General features: G+C 37.4%; 2 protein-coding genes across 10 annotated transcripts in view; both read left to right on the plus strand.

The window, feature by feature from the left end:
- LOC112981363 (E3 SUMO-protein ligase RanBP2-like) overlaps positions 1-11,096 on the plus strand; it is a 35,115-nt gene extending 24,019 nt beyond the window's left edge. For 2 of the 3 annotated variants that reach the window (XM_026096928.2, XM_026096930.2), the window contains exons 21-29: positions 2,696-2,863; positions 3,840-3,932; positions 4,874-5,070; positions 5,957-6,188; positions 6,756-6,854; positions 7,019-7,164; positions 8,723-8,996; positions 9,151-9,485; positions 10,524-11,096. In XM_026096928.2, coding sequence (XP_025952713.2) covers positions 2,696-2,863; positions 3,840-3,932; positions 4,874-5,070; positions 5,957-6,188; positions 6,756-6,854; positions 7,019-7,164; positions 8,723-8,996; positions 9,151-9,485; positions 10,524-10,829 — 1,850 coding nt within the window. In that variant the 3' untranslated portion in view covers positions 10,830-11,096. The remainder of the gene's footprint in view (positions 1-2,695; positions 2,864-3,839; positions 3,933-4,873; positions 5,071-5,956; positions 6,189-6,755; positions 6,855-7,018; positions 7,165-8,722; positions 8,997-9,150; positions 9,486-10,523) is intronic. The other variant, XM_026096929.2, reaches the window with a different exon arrangement.
- Positions 11,097-12,781: 1,685 nt separating this feature from the next.
- CCDC138 (coiled-coil domain containing 138) overlaps positions 12,782-19,076 on the plus strand; it is a 38,558-nt gene continuing 32,263 nt past the window's right edge. For 2 of the 7 annotated variants that reach the window (XM_026096992.2, XM_026096993.2), the window contains exons 1-4: positions 12,782-12,955; positions 15,212-15,266; positions 16,224-16,362; positions 17,097-17,212. In XM_026096992.2, the coding sequence (XP_025952777.2) occupies positions 12,887-12,955; positions 15,212-15,266; positions 16,224-16,362; positions 17,097-17,212 (379 nt within the window). In that variant the 5' untranslated portion in view covers positions 12,782-12,886. Of the gene's footprint in view, positions 12,956-13,045; positions 13,312-13,331; positions 13,421-14,042; positions 14,319-15,211; positions 15,267-16,223; positions 16,363-17,096; positions 17,213-19,076 lie in introns of those variants that run through there. The other 5 variants (XM_026096988.2, XM_026096986.2, XM_026096989.2 and 2 more) reach the window with 5 other exon arrangements.

Genomic DNA, 19,076 nt, shown 5'->3' on the forward strand with positions numbered 1-19,076 from the left:
TATGTGAGTTAGCACAATTGATGGCTTTGTTTAAGCTTCCAGCTTGTTTGCCTTATTCTCTGTGGGTAGTATTTAAAGATCTTGTCCTTGCACTTGTTCTTCACAGTTTTACTGAATATGCACACTGGATCTCTAAAATTCCCCTTTTCTAAGGAGACTAAATTCTCCTGTACCTTAAAGAGTGTATCTCTGAACATTTGAGGTCTTCCACTTCCTTGAAGTATGCTTGAAGATCTCATAACATAACATAGGTTATCCAGGAAACACCTTGATGCATTTGACTTCTTTTGGAAATGTTTAATTCTGTCTCCTGATTATCAGTTTGCTAACCTTTGCTCCTTTTAAAAACAAAGAGCATGCAAAGATGAGAGAGCCAACTCTTTAGCTGCTGCTTTACTATGACACTATATAGCATGAGCTCCATCTTAGTTAGAAAGCTTTTGCTGAGTAACCAGCTTGTTTGCATTTGGAACCTGTAAATAAAACTATTACTGCTTATAGTTTGATTATGTGATATTATGGGACACACAGTGCTTCTTGTAAGTGTACTTGCTGTAAGCATACTCAATTTATGTAGTAAACCTAAACAGCAATTTCATTTTCAAAACAAGTTTCTATTATAGGCATGTACCTCTATGCAAAACGACTTAGGTTTTTTTTAGGTCAAGTCATTAGCTTCTTAGAGGTGTTTTGCAAGTCTGATTCTAAGTCATGTCAATCTCATATAACTGTATCAATTGCATGCGTCAAGACGCAGTGAGTTTTAATGCTTTTCTCTTTCTATCCAGAAAGTATTCACTGGTATGGATGAGGGGAAAAAAAATCACTATTGAGACTAGCTAGTTATTTAGCCCTGCCTGGTCTTAATGCCAAAGCTGAAACAGAAAAAAAATTATACACTAGTGAAAAGAATAGTTGTGCATGGTATTAACTTAATTATATTCCTTCCATATACTTTTTTTCCTCTGAGTGGAAAGTTCTATTATCATAAAACCAACAGTCTTTAAGAATAGATTGTACATATGCATGGCTCTTTGTTTTCTTGGCTACCTCTGGAGATATAACTAAGCTGCTTGCAGCGCTTTTGAATAAGAAATAGGTGAGGAAGGTGGGTAGACACTGACTTAAATGAACGAGCGTTCAGGCTTTAACCCGGGCTTCTTGTTTAGTCTTAATATTGTGTAGGCAAATACACATTGTAATCTTTTTGTTGCTGAAGTCTTTTCAGACTTTGCATGTGCGTGTTTGGAACAATAGGATATTAGTTTAGTATTTAGATCAGCTTGGAGAACTTTTTCTATCTATAGATTAGTCTGAACTGACTTTTTAATGTATTTCTTTTATTCAGCTACTCGTGTAAAGTCTACTTTAACAGATTGCATGAGGATGTTTTATGAGTGCTGTCTGTCGAATATGCTGAATTATATCCTGTGGTGTTGCGAGAGTCTTCTAGCTAACCTTAAACAGTTCAGATCAAAGGAAGCTCATACTGCAACCATCTACCTTACTTATTGTGAAAGAATTTTTTTTTTGTTGAGGCTATACATGTTTAATACTCAAGAAGGTTAATTTTGACAAAACCTGAATGTCTGTAAGACTAAATACTCCATGCTTAAACCTCTGTGGTGAACCTGATGCACGTTTATTCAGCCTAAGTGAGACTTCCTTAACTAATCTGAATGAATAAAGCATACGCTAGCATATGGGATACCTTATCTAAATCTCTGAAGTATAATCTTTTATAAAATAGTACTAGACACATCACTAGTTCTTAAATCAGCCACAGTGGATAAGGTTTTTGCCTGAGGCCCTGACAAAATACATGGAAACATCTGTAGCCTGATGTGATGATGTGAATTTGGAAATGTGCTGTTCAAGAATTTTATCCATGCTCAGAAGAGCTATTGATATCTCAAAGTGTGCAAAAAGGCTGTAGAAGACTGTGCTAGTGATGAGTTTGAGCTACTCCAATTTCTCTAGTATCTAAAAGCCTGAAAAGATTAATTTCTAATCAAAGGGAGAATCAATCAACTGGCACAAAGGTGGGGTAGGGAACACTTTAAAAACTCTGTTAAAATTGAGAACTAGTGCTTGACTTACAACATGGCTTTGATCTTACTCTACCGAAAGGTATTGGTGGAAAATTACTCTTTAAAAGTATTTATTTTAGTATGCCAGTTATCAGAGAACCAAGGGGCATGTCTGTAAACATTAAACTTATTTTCTGTTCTTGCTTCCTTTTGCAATAGTGAACATCAAGCTTAAAGTAATTATAATTCAACAGTACATGTTACTGTAAACAACATCAGGTTTTCTAGGTCTGATGACTTAGGCCTGAATTTTGCCTGTTCATCTCTGTAGATGACACCTGAATGCCTCTTCTCGTAGTCCTATTTTATTTGGATGTAAAGACTTATGTAATCCTCTTAGCAATATAAGGATGCGGCCTTGTTTCCAGACACAGGATGTAGTTTGATATGCAGATTAGAGTTTAAGTTCTACTATGCTCTGTTGTAGTGTTCTGTGACTTTGATTTTTTTCTTGTGGATGACTATAAATTATGTAAGCTCTGAAGGCGTTTTTATAACTGCTTTAGAGTAAATTCATCTGTGTAATAATGGCAGTGTAGGGTTAATGTTATTGCTTGTTCTGAAATTATTTGGTTTTATTAATGGTTGTTCAATTTTCGTAAAAGCTGAGAAGAAGAAAGTGTCAGAAGATGATCTTCCATCTGATGAGGTTATACTTGTTTATGAGTTAACACCTACTGCTGAGCAGAGAGCTCTGGCTGACTTCCTTAAGCTACCTTCAACTTTTTTTTGTTATAAGAATAAGCCTGGATACGTGAGTGAGGAGGAGGATGGTAAGGAGTGACATAATTGATCTTTGTGTTGCCGTGTGGGGGGCTATAATGCTGTTATAACAAACAGACACTCTATTTCTTGGACTGATGGGGAATAATTTTACCTTTTTAAGGTAATATTAATTATTAATAATATTTAATAATAATTATTAATTTTATCTATCTTAAGCCAAAGATGTACGCTCAGGTCTTCAACATAGTCTATCTATTACAATAGAGGCTAGGGAATGATTACAGTGTATTTGTTCATATGGTGGCTGCTTTGGGGTGTTGACACTCATATTGCCAGTGTAGCTGGTTAGGCAAAGCTAATAAATCAGATGTTTGAGATCGTTCTTATTTGGACAAGACACCTCTGCAAGTCTTTTTTAGAGTCAAATATGAGGCATTTTTCCAGTACTTTTCTTTCTGATTTTAGTATGTAAAATTATTAAAAAGAACATGCCCATCTTCCCTAAATGCTACATTAATCTTTTTAAAGCAACTCTCTGAATTTCTAACATTAAAACTGGAAATAGTTTTGCAGAAATCTTGTTAACAGTAATTTAGTTACATAGAATATCTTCAGCAGCAAATGTTAAATGGAAGTATTTCCAAAGCATTGTATCCAACAGGAAATGGGAGAGGACTATCCCCCCTCCACAAATACTCAACAAGTTTACCAGTTTTTTATATAGGAATATGTTATGTCTCCCTTTCCCGTTTTGTCTCGTGGTTCTCTTGATAAAATGACTTAATGCTCATAGAATGTTTTCTGTGCCACACAATCAAAAATCTAGGCTGAGAAAAATGTTCAGTGGTACGTTAAAGCAGATTTTTGCAGAATAGGAAATGAAAACATATGTGTTGAACTGTAGAACTTGTAAAACATGAACAAGAATCATGGGTGCTTGTTAGGCTTGTGAGATTGATGGGCTTAAAAGATTAGGTAGTACTTAGAGGGTGCCTGTCAACTTACTTGTTTCTTATATTTAAGATGAAGACTATGAAACTGCTGTTAAGAAACTTAATGGAAGACTGTATCCCAGTGATCCAGAAGAGAAAGGGAAATTGCAAGATCCTGCAGAAGGTATGTCTGAAAACACAGTAGTCAGAATTTCTTATACTGAAACTTAAGCTATAAGTCTTGGGCTCTGAGGTTAACTTGATGTTTCTCTGGATAGTTTTTTGGAAGCACTAATACTGGAAGCAGAAAAGTTTCTACTAAAAGTATAACACAACTTTGAGCTCAGTGCGTTGCACCATTACTCTAGCAATAACTGGTACCTGGATGAGAAAGCTCTGTTTTGAAGGGCCTCTAAACAAGAACATCAAACTGTCTGGCTACCTTGAGACTTCTGGATGGCTTCTTAATGTGTAAAGCTGAGCTTTGCAAGATACTTTCAAACATGTAAAATGGGGCCTCTAAAGTTGTTGATGTCTACAGCTGTGAATATCTGCTACTTTCTCTGGTGGTCAGTAGGCTTATGTTAAGCATAAGAGTTACTACTATTAAAAGTATATGTAATGAGAACTGTGTCCAGTGTTTTTATAGTAACAGTGCAACTACAGAAGATTGGATTTGCTTCTCTCATGCTTGGGTTTACTTCTGCTATTCCTCAAACTTCAGTGTTGCATAACTGAAAGTCTGGATAGATATTCTTATAAATGGAGTTTCTTCTTGAGAATACGTACTTTTACATGCTAGAAAGAGATTGCTCATATTTCTGCTTCCCTCAGTATATGAACCTTGATGGAAGCTAGTAGTAGTACTTGCAGATTGAGCCCTTCATCACTGCATGAAATATCCTGATGGCAATAGAAAACAAGTGTTACTAAGATTTTCAAATTCTAGTCACCCTGAATGAAGTTAAATAAGATAGTTTTCACTTCTGCTGTTTGAAAAGTTGTTGAAAACTTACTTTTAGATGTTCTAGGTATCATTAGGTTATGTATAATGTAGATGCCAGAAATCATTTAAGTATTTAACTGCTTTACCAGCTATTTCCCACTAATTCTTATTCTTTGCAGTAGGCATCAAAGGAGAAAGTGAATTGGAGAATGAAAGAGAATGTGTTATTGTTTGGGAAAAGAAACCAACTCCTGAGGAAAAGGCTAAAGCAGAAGCTCTGCAGCTTCCTTCAACCTTTTTCTGTGGTGTTAGCAGTGATACTGAGGATGACAGTCCAGAAGACTTTCAGACAGAAGTTAAAATTCAAGAAATGAAAGTATGAACTAAATCTTTATTAAAATTTTTGGTGTTAAATTTGTACATTTACTTGTCATACCTCTGCAACTTGGCATACTTTTCACCTTGTGGGGACTGAAACATCCAGTAGGGAAGCACTGTGTGACTGATGGCTGTGCAGCGAGTCTTTGGCAAAGCTGGAACTGAAGCTCAGATTTTAAGTTTTTCAGGGAGAGAAAGGAGGTACAGCTTGCTTCATGAAGTATAAATTGCTTTGGCTTGTAAAATCCCTCCCAACATGTTTATGTGAGAGTTAATTGGTTTCAGAAAGAGCAATAGTATTTTTAAGTGCGCTACTCCAAGGGCCCTGTCAAGTTACTGTTCAGTGTGTGCCAAGTGTAATGAAAGCAACTTCAGTAACTAAGCTTTTAACAACAATTGTCCTTGGTTTTCTCCAGCTAACTGAAGAGGCTGTTTTAATTGTATATGATACAGGCCCATAATCTGGTGGTTTCCAGATTGAATCCACCTGAATTTCAACAGATCTTTAGTTGCCACCTGTATTGTCACTAGACAGTATAGTTGCATGGACACAGCTTTTTTTTCCTCAAAGGTTTCCCCAGAATACTGGATGAAAGAGGTAGCTAGCAATTCTGAAAAATCAGGAACGCTACTGGAAAATGGTAGTCTTTTGAGAACTTAATCACCATCATGGTTTTTCAGACTCCTGTCTTATTTCAGTATTCCTGTTGTAGTTGGATGAATAAATTGGCAGCAGTAGAGAATAACTTGGTATGTTCTCTTGTTTTTTTGTTGTTGTTGTTCATTTGTTTTTAAAGTCTATTCTTAGTTTCCTGAGGGAGGTGGTTTGAATACCAAGCTCTTCTAGCTTATTTGCTGATAACTTTACTTTTTATTCATTTTAGGAGAATGAGGTTACAAGCTCAACTGACTTAGGCTGTGCCTATAAGGAGGAAGTACCTACTCCATCAACCAGTGAGGCAACAGTACTTGTCCAGTCAGTTACTAAACATGAAGAACCAGATTCTACCACAGAAACTGTGCAAGTATCACAGACTCTATCAGGCACTGATGACAAACCTGTAGATTTGTCAACTAAAAAAGAAAGTGATTCAGACTGTGCAAACTCAACACAAGGTAAAGTCAAGAGGTTGTTCTAGGTTTCTTTTGTGTGTTTTTTTTTTGGGGGGGGGGCGTGAGGGGTAGGAACTAAAATATGCTTTTTTGTAAATTAATTTATCTAGGATAGCTATTTCACTGAACAGAAGTAGTACCAATACTGAATTAGAAGCATGAGTACCTATCTAATGCAAAAAGTAAAACCATGAATGGGAACGAAAATGCATATATACATCAAATTCTAATGTATTCTCAAATAACACTACCACAGAGGAATGCTACTCCCATCGTACGATTCATACACTATGTACTTTCATTTATTTAAGGTTAAATACCACAGGAATACTTACTGGAGCTCTATAGATCTGTACAGAATAGCTGCTGAGACTAACTCATAGATTCTCTTGAGCCTTTTTTGTAAAACCATGATAAATTACTTACTTGCATACCACTGTCGTCATAATCTTAAATTGACATTTGTTGGAAGGAAAATTATTTCTCCAATTTATTCTTGTGACTATGTGACATGAGAAACATTTTCATTAAGAAAAGAAGAAAAACCTTTGACTTTCTTTTCTTTGGTAGAAAACAGAATCATCTCCTTTGGTTTCGGCAATACCTCAGGATTGTCATTTGCAGATCTGGCTTCCAAAAGCTCTGGAGACTTTGCTTTTGGCTCAAAAGGTGAGTTAAACTGTTTCAAGAAAGATGCTCAGCTTGACTTCTGCTTCATGCTGTATACCTTTGTATACTGAATTTCTGCTGATAGTTAAGTTTTTTGTAAGTTTGTGTAGGGTGCTTTTTTTTTTCTGGACAGAAAGTTTAAAATGTAAATCTCTTGATCATAGATAAAAACTTCAAATGGGCAAATACAGGAGCAGCTGTATTTGGAGTACAGGCAGCCAACAAAGCAGATGAAGATGAAGGTGGTAGTGATGATGAGGTTGTACATAGTGATGATATCCACTTTGAGCCAATTGTGTCCTTACCAGAGGTAAGAGGATTTCCAGAGTATAAAAGGACATTAAGATAAGCATATTTGCAAATAAAGCAAGTTTAAAAAAAAAAAAAAAAAAAGTATTTGCTTAGCTAACTCTGCTTTCTCTTCTTCACACTTGTTCTGTTTCTTGTTCTGCCTATATAGAAACACTTGCTATTTTAAATCCTTAGTACAGCTTAACACTGGGTGAGTGTCTGGCACACTATCAGTTAGTGATACAAACTTTCAAGGTTTTATACTTTGATTCTGTGTTAATGACCAACAGATATCTGTTGTAAAAGTTAAACTGATTCATCCTAGCACATTTGGAAAAAGGGGAGGAAAACTGAGTCATCATTAATATTAGTACAACTCGCCTATGGGTTTGTATCACTGATTTGTCATGGATTTAGTTCTGTGACAGCCATCCCAATTCCAAGTTTTTACTTTAAGCGAGATGAGACAGTTCCAGAATCACTAAGCAATAAAGATGTAGTAGTGCAATTAACCTCACCTGAAGGATGAGAACTTCGTTAGTTGATTTAAAAAAAAGATAATCTTCGAGAAGTAGGAGAACCTTAAAATGCAAAGGTAGGATTGTATAACTGTCACTGGTTTTTAACATGGTAGCTCATGTTTTGGTATTAAGCCTTAGGGTGCCTAACAGCATTAAAAATGTTAGTGAGGTGGTTGTATGAATGTAGTCTGGCTTCCTATAAAGAATGTGATTATAGGTTAATGTAATTATTAAACAAGACCAATAGAGCAAAAAGACAAAACTGTGTAATGCGCTTTAATTTGAACAGCTAATCTGAGATAGTTTGTAACATGCTTTGAACCCATGCTTTTCTTCAAAAGTTCATATGCTTTTGTTTATCTGTCATATTATGACTCCTCCCACCTCCATGCATTTCCTGCTGTTTCTCTTCCTTCCTTCCTTCCTTCTCATCTCTCCTTCCAAAAATACCTGCTTGTTGCTTACTTCTCCAGTTCTCTCAAGTCTTTCATATCTGTGGAAGACAGGTTAACTAAAGGATGTTGGAGACCAGTATTATGCATACACAGAGTTAGGAGGAGATGCAGCTCTCGAGCCTTGGTTTGTTTTACTCAGTTGGTGTTTATCCTGTTCAAATGCCAATATCAGGTTCTTTAACAAGTGCTCAGATGGTAACACCTGGAAAGCCAAGTACTGTATGTTCACTTGTTAGTGTGCACATCATTCAGCATACTGGAACTTCCCTTGGAAATCTGCCAAAACACTTAATTTTTTTTTTAAATCCCCCCCAAAAACAAACCAAAAACCATGTGCAGCATGGAGAAGAAATATTTCAGTACTAGAATTAGTGTCAAACACTGGAATTTGTTGGACTCTTAAGTTTTCCAAGTGGTGTCTCTCATCTAGCCTTTTCATTCGTGTGATGAATATGACTATAGAGCTGAATGTACAAAACCACTGGAGGAAGGAAAACATTGGGTAACTTTCCAATGTAATATGTTAGAATCATAATAAACGTGTGATGCTGGTGACAGCAACTCTCTGGAAAATCCCAAGTACTCTTCTGCTGTTTTCTAGGTGGAGGTAAAATCCGGAGAAGAAGATGAAGAAATTCTCTTCAAAGAGAGGGCAAAACTTTACAGATGGGACAGAGAAGTTGCTCAGTGGAAGGAACGTGGTGTTGGAGAGATAAAGATCCTCTTCCATACACAGAAGAAATATTACAGAGTCCTAATGAGAAGGGACCAAGTTCTTAAAGTCTGCGCAAACCATGTTATCACCAAAGCAATGAATTTAGTGTCCTCAGATACATCAAGCAATGCTTTAATTTGGACAGCCACAGATTATGCTGGTGAGTTGTTTGGATGGCTTTTTTATAGCTCTTTGTAGTACTTCTGTAGTCTATGTGGTTTTGTTTTGCCCTAGAGATTATATAAGATGAAAGCTATTCCTATTTGACCATACTGAATAGAGCAAAAGTAACCTGTTTGGGGATTTATTTTCAGATGGTGAAGTAAAAGTAGAACAACTTGCAGTCAGATTTAAAAGCCAAGAACTGGCTAATTCTTTCAAGAGAAGATTTGAAGAATGCCAGCTAAATTTATCAGAACTACAGAAAGGACACCTGTCTCTGGCAGCAGGATTGTCAAAGGACACCAACCCTGTTGTGTATTTTGAGGTTTCTGCTGATGATGAACCCTTAGGACATATAACCATGGAGCTGTTTTCAGATATTGTCCCTCGAACTGCTGAAAACTTTAGAGCCCTGTGCACAGGGGAGAAGGGATTTGGATTCAAGAACTCCAGGTTTCACAGAATAGTTACTGACTTTGTCTGTCAGGTAAGCAAAAAGTGAACAGTTTTCTTTGAGAGAATGAAAATCATCTTGACTGACAATGGCACTTCAAAAATCATTTTTCACCTGCCCCTTCCCCACACATACACTACTTGTCACCAGCATATATCCAGTCTTTTGATTAGTTACAACCTCAGTCTGAAACCTGTCCTTTACTGCTGATGTTTTCTTTAAACTTGTGTGTTTCTGATAAGGAAGAAAGCTTTGCTTGCCCATTTAGGGTCTAAACTGGTTTTGGGGTGTTCCAAATCCTATAAGGAGTAGACTTTAAAACAGGTGAACTCCTGCACCTTGTGCCCCCTGACCATAAGTGACCTTTTAAGGTCACATGAAATTAATATTAGCTTGCTCAGCCTTTTCCTAGGTACAGACAGACACTTAGAATTGAGGCTTTCCTTTACTATGCAATATCCTGTATTGTCACCTTTGTATGTAGTCAAATAAGGAGGAGCCAGAAGCATGCTGCCTTGCAAAAAGGCAAGATATTGCTCATTAGCAGCAGCTGCTGTCCTGAACAGGCTACTTCCAGAGTATCTGCCCAGGAATGTGGTAGAAGCTGCTGCCTGCACAGAAAGAAGAAATTGTTCATCAGTGGTAATTTACCCTTCCTCAGGCGATCAATTTTGTGCCTGCAGGGACTAAACAAGAACAGGTCCTTGAAAAGATACTACAGGTCTCAGCTATCGGGGCTGAGTGAGGCAAGCAGGTAGTAAGAAAGGCAGGCCTAGAGAAATGGCCACCATGTGGGGCAGGAAGATAAAATGCTGTGTTCTGAATGAACAAGAGAAGACAACCTGCTGTATTAGGGTTAAATTTCCCACTCTACTGCTTTAACTCACAAGCCTCTAAACATCAACCAACAGCACGATTATATTCTTCCAGAAGTAAAGACTTTTCTTTGAAAAAACAGAAGTAAAATTCATTCTTAATTTTCACAAGTATTGTATTTACTTGAATATAAGGTATCCCAGCTTCAACAACTTTGCTTATGGTGTTAATGTGGGTTTTTTGTTTTTCTTTTAGGGAGGTGATATTACTAACCATGATGGATCAGGTGGACGATCAATTTATGGAGGAGATTTTGAAGATGAGAATTTTGAAGTGAAACACACTGGTCCTGGATTGTTGTCAATGGCAAATAGGGGGCGGGATAAAAACAACTCTCAATTCTTCATAACACTTAAAAAAGCAGAACACTTGGACTTCAAACATGTTGTATTTGGGTTTGTGAAAGATGGAATGGATGTCGTGAAAAAAATTGAATCTTTCGGTTCTCCCAAAGGGTTAGTAAGCAGAAGAATTGTCATTACAGACTGTGGACAAATATAGAATTATTGCTTTGAGTATACAGATGTTCTAGTGGTATAAATCTGTATTTAGATGTTATAGACTAATTATTTCAACTTCTCAAAATGGACACTTCTGATGTATAAATGTAAAATTACAGCTTACAGTTGTTTTTTGTGTTGTAATTGATTTTTTTTTTGCATGTTAAATAAAAGTTCAGACACTGGCATATTTCAGGTGTACTTGTGTTATCCTGATATATTTGTATTAAATGTTAAATTTTAAACATTAAATCTTAGTCTTGTTAAAGTAACTGTCATGTCTTCACTTTAGTTTGTAGGAAACTTGCCTAATTTGGCTTCCTGCTCATAAGTTTTTATTTTTGAATACGGAAATCCTAGGTACTAACTGCTAGTTAGTAAACTGTAGGCCTTTGAAAACATTCCTTTTTATGCTGGTATGCAAAAAGAAAGTTGAGGCAGTTGGCACATGTTTTGTGCTGTTTGAAGTCTCTGAATAGCATTTCAATATCTGAAATCTAGTGAACATTCAGTCTTTAACACAATTTCGTTGTTGAGATTTGCCAGAGAAATACTGTTTCTTTGTGCATGGAGATAATTTTAAATGACTTGATTAGCTGTAGTTTAGTGAAAACCATGAAGTGAACTTAGTGTTGTATGGAAAAACTGTAGTATGATGCGTTGTTGCAAATGTGACAGAGGGATCTCCTCCTGGTTGTCTGCTCAGTGCACTTAATAGTTCAGTCTCCTGTGGCAGACTCTTCTGACCTCGTTACACAACTGGGTAAGCATAGTGTACATACACCTTGTGCTGTCTTACCCTTCTAAAAATGTTATGTCTCTAAATAGTGAAATTGCATGATTGTTTTGATTTTTAATGTTTTTTTTTGCTTTGCAGCTCAGTGCTGGGATTATCGGGGGTTTTCAAAATAAACGATTTGGCAGTATGATCTTAAATTGGAAATGGGCAATTTCTGTACTCTACCTTAAAGTATTTTGATTTGTTTGTTTTAAGAATACTAAGAGTACTGCTTCCCTCAAGCTCTTGTCACAAACATGTAGGTATTAGTTTGAAACACAGGCAAAAACTCAGCTCCTATCTCCATGTCATATCAGAAGACTTGGTTTATATATACAGTTTTAACGTGGGAGTGAACTAACATGGTATTTGTATTTTACTTGAATAAAATTTGGTCAGGAGTATGCAATTTCTTTTATTATTACTGCTCACTTGCATATTCCATCTTTATATCAGTTAAAACTTAAAGCTGGCTTTATGAATGCAACTTTAGCTCAGTATGTTTTAAAATATACAGTCATCAGTATTATCTCTTGGTAACCATAGTAAGAAAGTAAAAAAAAATCCCTGTTAGTCCCTGTTATGGTCCTGAAGTGTAGGATGTGTACTAATATTAAAAAAAACACTAGCCCTTGTACAAGGATACTGTAAGGTAGATCTGGGCTACCCTATTGAAGTAACTTGCCTGAAGGATAACCAATGACCACCCCCCCCCCCAAAAAAAAAAAACAACAACAAAACAAAAAACACCACCTGAGCCCTGACAATCACTTCACTACCAAAGTTAGTTGTGAAAAGATTTTGCTATTAGCCATTAACTTCCATGGGGTTTTGTTTGGACAAATGTCTTACCTCTCTCCCTTATTAATATCTTCTTTTGAGAAGAAAAAAGAGTAAGGGGTGATGTGAACTTTTTTTTACTCATTGTTATTTTGATATGGTCAGGCTTTGAGTATGGAAGGAGAGCTTATACTGAAGGTAACTTTTTGTGTAAAGCTGGGGTAGGGACCTGCTCCTCAAACAGCATGAGAGCAAGGCTGATCCCTAACCCTGCTGTAGGTGCCGGTAGCACTGCCCAAGGGCTGTGGAAGAAAACAGTCGATTCTGAGACCTCCCGCCCACACCGCCGCCAGTGCGGGCGGAGAGCAGCAGCGCGCGTGCGCGCCGCCCGGCACCGCCCCTCTCTCAACGGCCGCCGGCGGGCGGTGGGGGCGCGCGCAGGCGCGCGGCGCGGGGCAGGCGACGGTTTGGCGGGCGGGAGCCGAGGCGGGGGAGGCGCCATGGCGGGCGCGGAGCTGAGCTGCTCTGTGGAGCGTCTGCGGCGGCGCTACCTGCGGGCGCCGGCGGCGGTGAGGCGGGGTCGAGGGGTGCGCGGTGGCAGCAGGAGGCGGGCGGCGGTGTTGGAGGTAGCGTCCTTGGTGGCGGACTTTCCAGCCCCTCTGGTGATGCTACGTGGGCCGAGGCAGGCGCGGTCGCGCAGCGCCGCGGTTTTCCTGAGGAGTGTTGCTTGCGGCGAGGTCCGCCGGCCCCAGCTCTGAACGCCGGCCTTGGATCTGTGGGCCCTTTCCTTCGCCGAGCACGGTGGGGCGAGGACGGGCGTGTGGAGGTGCCTCCCCTCTCCCTCCTCTTAGTGGTGAAAACGCAAGAGCCAGCAGCCTGCCTCAGGGCTGCCTGCCGGCACCGCGGTGTTATGCGCGCGTTAAGGGTGAGAGCCGAAAATGGGATTTAAACAGACCTTGAGTGCTTAAGGCTGCGTTCATTCTTCTCCTACCCCAAGCCACCTGCTCCCTGGCAGTGTTGCAGTGGAAATGCTGGTTAGTCATTCCTGCTGGAAGTGAAAAATCCCCTGGAAGTTTGCAGTTCTTAGAAGTTGCATGTTAGGCGTGTATAAAAACACAACACAAAAAATGAGTAATTCATTTCTTTAATACCTTCTTTGCTACAGCAACTGCCGATCTTATTTAAAATCTATTAGAAATTTTTGTGTCTTAGATAAAGCCTAGTGGTTAGGGCCCTTGCCAAGGAGCAGGAAACCACAACCAGAGAAGACTCAACACCTTGGTTGCTATAAGAGTGCCAGGGTGATCAGGTAGTAAATCATGACAGGGTACTGTTCCCATGCCTAGGTAAAGCTGTATTTTTCTACACCGCAGAATGCAGGATTCATTCCACCGATCTTGAGGTGCAAGGACTAAAGGACCATGGCTCTTGTTTCCATCACTTGTGCTGACCTAAGTGTTGATTCAGCTGCACAGTGGAGCAGGGAACTGATTCAGCTAAAAATCCATTAGCAAAGACCCCACCTGTTAATGTTCCTGAAGTTGTTTGGTAGAATGAATGCTCACTGCTAGGCAATTATTGTTGCCTATGAAATCTGTCTTTCACTGAGATAAATTGTTTACAGATGCTATCTCACATTTGTATTTCATGGGACAAATGCATTTAGTGTGCCTAAATAATAACAGACAATAAGCATTCAAGCTTGGAAAGTAGCCTGTTGTGAAAATACCCGTGAGCTGCCAGAAATTGGGAGAGGCATAAAGTTGGAATTGGGCTAGATGCATAATTCACCTGGGGTTTTAAATTGGTCTTGGGAAGCGTCAAATAAATGCAAAAAAAGGCTCAGGCCTCCCCTTTTTCTTAAAAGTTTGACCTCATATCTCATCATTTTTATAAGCACTATATAGGACAAAGAACTCTCCCAAAGATGAGGTGAGGATTTGAGTTCTTTAGCAGCTGGATGTGTCTGTTCTTTTTCCCTCCAAAATTATTTGTCTGTTGCCTTTTAGTATAACTCAGGTAGCATTTGTGCTGCTCTTAATGCTATGTTGTTCCTGGGGAATTTTCTCCTTTAAATTACAGAATTGAATTTTAAAAAGTAATCTAAGAAATAATTTTCAAAAGTGATCTCTAAAATACTGTTATTAAGACTCTAAGTTCTAATGCTTGGAAGAAAGGAAATGCTAGATTTGTTTCGTGCTTTTTGTAAATTTATTATGAAGCTCTATTTAAGTACACAGAAATAAAATAGTTGATCATTTAGAGTGTAGCAGAGATGCAGTGGAGCACAATGGAGATCACAAAAGTTGCTTTAATTCTGATTTTTTCCAAAGTACGTTTAATTGATTTTGCGTGCAGCGTAGTACTTCTCTCATTCAGTTTTTTGGTATGTAATTATACGTTAATAGGAAAAAGTAGAGCAGGAAACTGACATACAAAGCCTAGACATAAGGATAGACAGAGCTGTTTTGTGACTACCAAATATCCTACTGTTATGCCCTTCCTTATTGTGACCTGGTTCATAATAATTTCTTAGGGTCTCTCAACTATTTTATCATATAAATAACACTGTCAGTATATCATTGTTAGACCTTGGGGGACATAGTTTGATTAGTTTATTGAGGTTGTTTTCATTTCCTTACTGCTTGTGTTATTATGAGGGCCATTTACGTATATATATTAAAAAAAAACTTCCCTTTGCAGAGTAAATAGTTTGTAATAAGAGTTCTCTAACAAGGCATTGTAAGTGCTAAACCAGCAAGTTGTAACATGCATTGTAATATGGTTACAAATTTCAGGGAAAAAATTTTTGTGCTTTCTTTTAGGATTGTCTTTCAGGTGTCTTGCATACCAGAAGTGGAAGCTCCATAGCATACAAAGGTAACACGAAAAAAGAGTGTTTGGATGTCTTTTTCGGGGAAAATCTTTAGTTAAAGTTTATCATTCCTAAATTTATTTTAACTAGTTTTGTATTTTCTCATGACATACTTTAAATAGGTAGAAATTCTTGAACTGGAGTTTGGGAAATCTGGGAGCCAGCCTGGGAATGTTAACATTCGTTCCCAACCTGTTTCTGTTTAAGCCTTGTTTGAAATAATTGATAGCAGTCCACATCATCTTACTGTATATATTTGCCTTTAATGTAAAGATGCATGTTTAATATCTAGAATACCTTTGGGCTTCTTGAGAAATGCATCTTGCTAATATGCGTGGATAGCAAGGTAAAACAATGTGTTGTCAGACTTTGCTGACATAAATTAGCATATGAATGCAGGCTTTAAAACTTAAGAAAGACAAATCTGATCTGAAAACTAATGATGTTTTCAGCTGTATTTGTTTTCATTTTCTGTAGAAATCAGGCTTATGCAAGTAATCATGCTGGTCTGTCTGACCAGCTTTCCCTCCTCGTTTCCCTGGAAAATTTTTTTAACCCCATTTCAGTCAAATATGGAAGGAATAAAGAAATCGCAGTTAGTGTGGTCCCAAAAAGTTGTGTGAAAATTGATGGTTGGATTGATATATAGAAAATCAAGTAATGTTATTTCTGTTGTTAACAGTAAGTTTTTGGTAATAGAATTAAATTTATAAGAAGAACTAGGCAATACAGAATGTTGAATGTAAGAATCAGCTAATTTTTTTTTAAACTGTCAGAACAGTTTTCAACTATAAATAATTCTTCCTGAAGAAGCAGCTCATTTGTTAACTACTTCAGTACTTTTTTGTGTTCTTAAACCTACATGTTTACATGGCAAGCATTTCTAGTAAGCTGTTGTAAGATTTTCAAAGTCAACTTCTCAAATGCAAAATAAAATCATTCCTGTTTTATATATTTCATAGGTCACATGGACAGCTTGCTGGAAAATACAACTATTTCACTTTCCAGTTGTTCTTTGCAGTCAGAATTTACCCAAAGTGGAAGAAGGAACAGCATCAGATCTTTTAATGATTTTCTACAAGATTTTAAAAACTTGGATTGGTAAGAACTGCTTCCTCTTCACCAGTCCTATATTATTTATTGTCTTTCCAAATCTAAATAAACCATGAGTAAACTCTTAATACATTAGTATTTTAAGGCTGATCCCCAAGCAAGGCATACATTCAGAAGTTGTTTTAAGATTTCTGCTTTCTTGTTAAGTAAAAAGCTGTTTGTGACCTATGTAGGAAGTATAAAAGCTGATTTTGATGAGAAATATTCTCATGCCCTTTTCAATACAGGGATTATAATTTAGTGATATAAACTAATCTAGGAGGAAAGCAAGCAACTTAGGCTAATGAATGGCTTTAAGTTTATTTTTAGAGAGAATTTGATTCCAAAAGCCAAAAAAAACCCTTTCTGAGGCTACTTTACAGCAAGTATTAAAATAATGAAAGAAAAGCTTGTGTGTTTTTTAGCTATCCTGGCTTTTGGTGAGTGGTGGTGAGAAAAGAGTGTTGGTTTTAATGGCATATACGTGCATTTACAGCATGAAAATGCTGTTTATTGTTAATACTATCAAGTTGTCAATATCACTAATTGTTGTGGTTAAAATCTTGAGAATAATAATGTGTTTCATCTAAATCATTTAATTCTGCTGTTTGTTTTCAGTCACATATTCAAATCTTAGATTGACCAATGCTTAAATTTTTATACAGATCTTTTCTCAATGCATATCTGTAGTATGTTAGAAAGGGGGTGAGTAATTTCAAATTTTTATTCTTTGGTTTTTTTAGCTTTGATGATGAGCAAGATTGTTTTGGTGATTTAAGTGAGCTAGAAGGAGAGGAAAAGATCATTGACAGCTCTGGAACTGATGCAGTTCAAAATACAGCTATGTATATGGAAACAGGTAACAAATATTAACAGTTTTAAATTTTCTTTTATAACTGTGCAATATGTAACATTTGATTTGAAGTTGTAGTAAATGTTTTTCTATTCAGTTTATAAATATAGTAATCAGCTAAAATATATTTTAATTTGGAGATTTAACTTCTCAAGTAAGCATGAGTTGCTCCTCTGGACTTAGTTTAGGAGATCCAGACATTTTGTGCAATACTGAGACACTTTTTCATCAGAAAAATCAACTGTTAAAGTCACATGGCCATCAGTTCTGTATGATGTGAATTAGGAAGTGGATTCTTTTTAAAAGTAGCTAGCTGCATTAACAAACATTACAACTGAATAAAATTGGCATTTTAAGGATCATAAACTGTCACTGAGTGGTGAAAGAAGGTTATCATTGAGTTAGCTCAGTAAACTCTATCTGGAAGGCTCTAGTAGTGACCAACTGGAATTAATTCACTGCAAACATTTGAAATTTTTGCTGCAATTGGAAGAGTTTGTGACTTTGTGAATCAGTGCAGATCTACCTCATGCGGAGAGTTTTAGGTTTAGAAGAATGTTGCTGAATTATTTAGAAAGAAGATCTGGAAATGTATGAAGAGCCAGCAAACCAGCCCCTAAAAGGCTAAAAAGAAGTTCAGAAATTAGATAGAACAGCTGAATGGGAACTATAATGGACTCTCACCAAGAGATGTATCAAGTGATTGGAGAGAGTTTAAGCACTGCTTTGGTTGCATTTTCTATAAAAATTAGAACTTTGAGTTAAAAAAAAAATTGAATTGCACCAGGGAAAATGCAGTTTACAGTATTTGGGATCAAAGGTAAAATAGATACAGAATTCTGATAAATACCACACACATTTGTTTCAGGTATGACTACTACTTCTGGTTTCTTTTCCCTTTTTTGTGTTTCTGTTGTGATCTATGTGGCATTATTTTAGTTAAACTCATAAGGCATCATAATTGGAAGATAATAATTGCTCCTCATATCAGAATCTCTCAGAAATGCCCTTCTTGCATTTCTTTACTTTTTTTTTCCGTTGTTGTCTTCCTCGAGAATTAGTTAAAATACTGAAAAAAAATTGTCAATATGTTAGGAAGATGCCAGTGCTGCCAGGCCTGGAGTGGGCACAGACAGGATACCAGAATGTTCTGTCCTGAATGTTCTCTTGCTAGCAAGAGAAGGCGACCCGCTCCCTCTCCTGATCCTCCTGCCCCAGAGCAGATTCATTGTGAGGCAGAATATGTTCGGTTTATTGTCCTGCTCCAGTGCACACCAATGCTACCACCATACTTACCACCAGTCAGCTCTGGTTACATCACTTGCTTAGTTGTCTTGTCTTTCCTATTCCTTGATGTTCCTTCTCACTGCCCTTTTCCCTCCTACTCCCTTCTCCAATCACCTGCCAAATAAACAACCCATCTCTAATTACTTTTTCCCCATTGGTCTGAGTTTTGCTATATCCAAACCCAAATTTGTATTTCTGATACTGTTACCTAGGTAGTCTTGGCCTTAGATGGTATTATTGGTAAGGTTACCTAGGTACTGTTGGCCTTTAAAGATTTTATTTCCCAAAAGGTCCCAAAACTCCCCTTTAGTTATCTGTGAATTTTGGCCATTTAACTATTTGTGAAATCCTTCTGTACTATCTTCAACTTTCATCAGCTCCTTACATTGTTATTTGTCCAGCAGTTTCTTATTTTGTGTCCAGTAGTTTCTCATATCCTGTTCAGTTAGCTTAATATCAGGCCACGGTCTAGTGAACAAGTAATCACTTGCCTGGGGTTGTGACAAAACTGATAGGAGATTTTGGTTACATTGTGATTCAGTTTGTGCTCAGATTTCATACTGATATCTATGGGACTTCTATT

Source organism: Dromaius novaehollandiae, chromosome 1 (genome assembly GCF_036370855.1).
Source record: "Dromaius novaehollandiae isolate bDroNov1 chromosome 1, bDroNov1.hap1, whole genome shotgun sequence".
NCBI lineage: Eukaryota > Metazoa > Chordata > Aves > Casuariiformes > Dromaiidae > Dromaius > Dromaius novaehollandiae.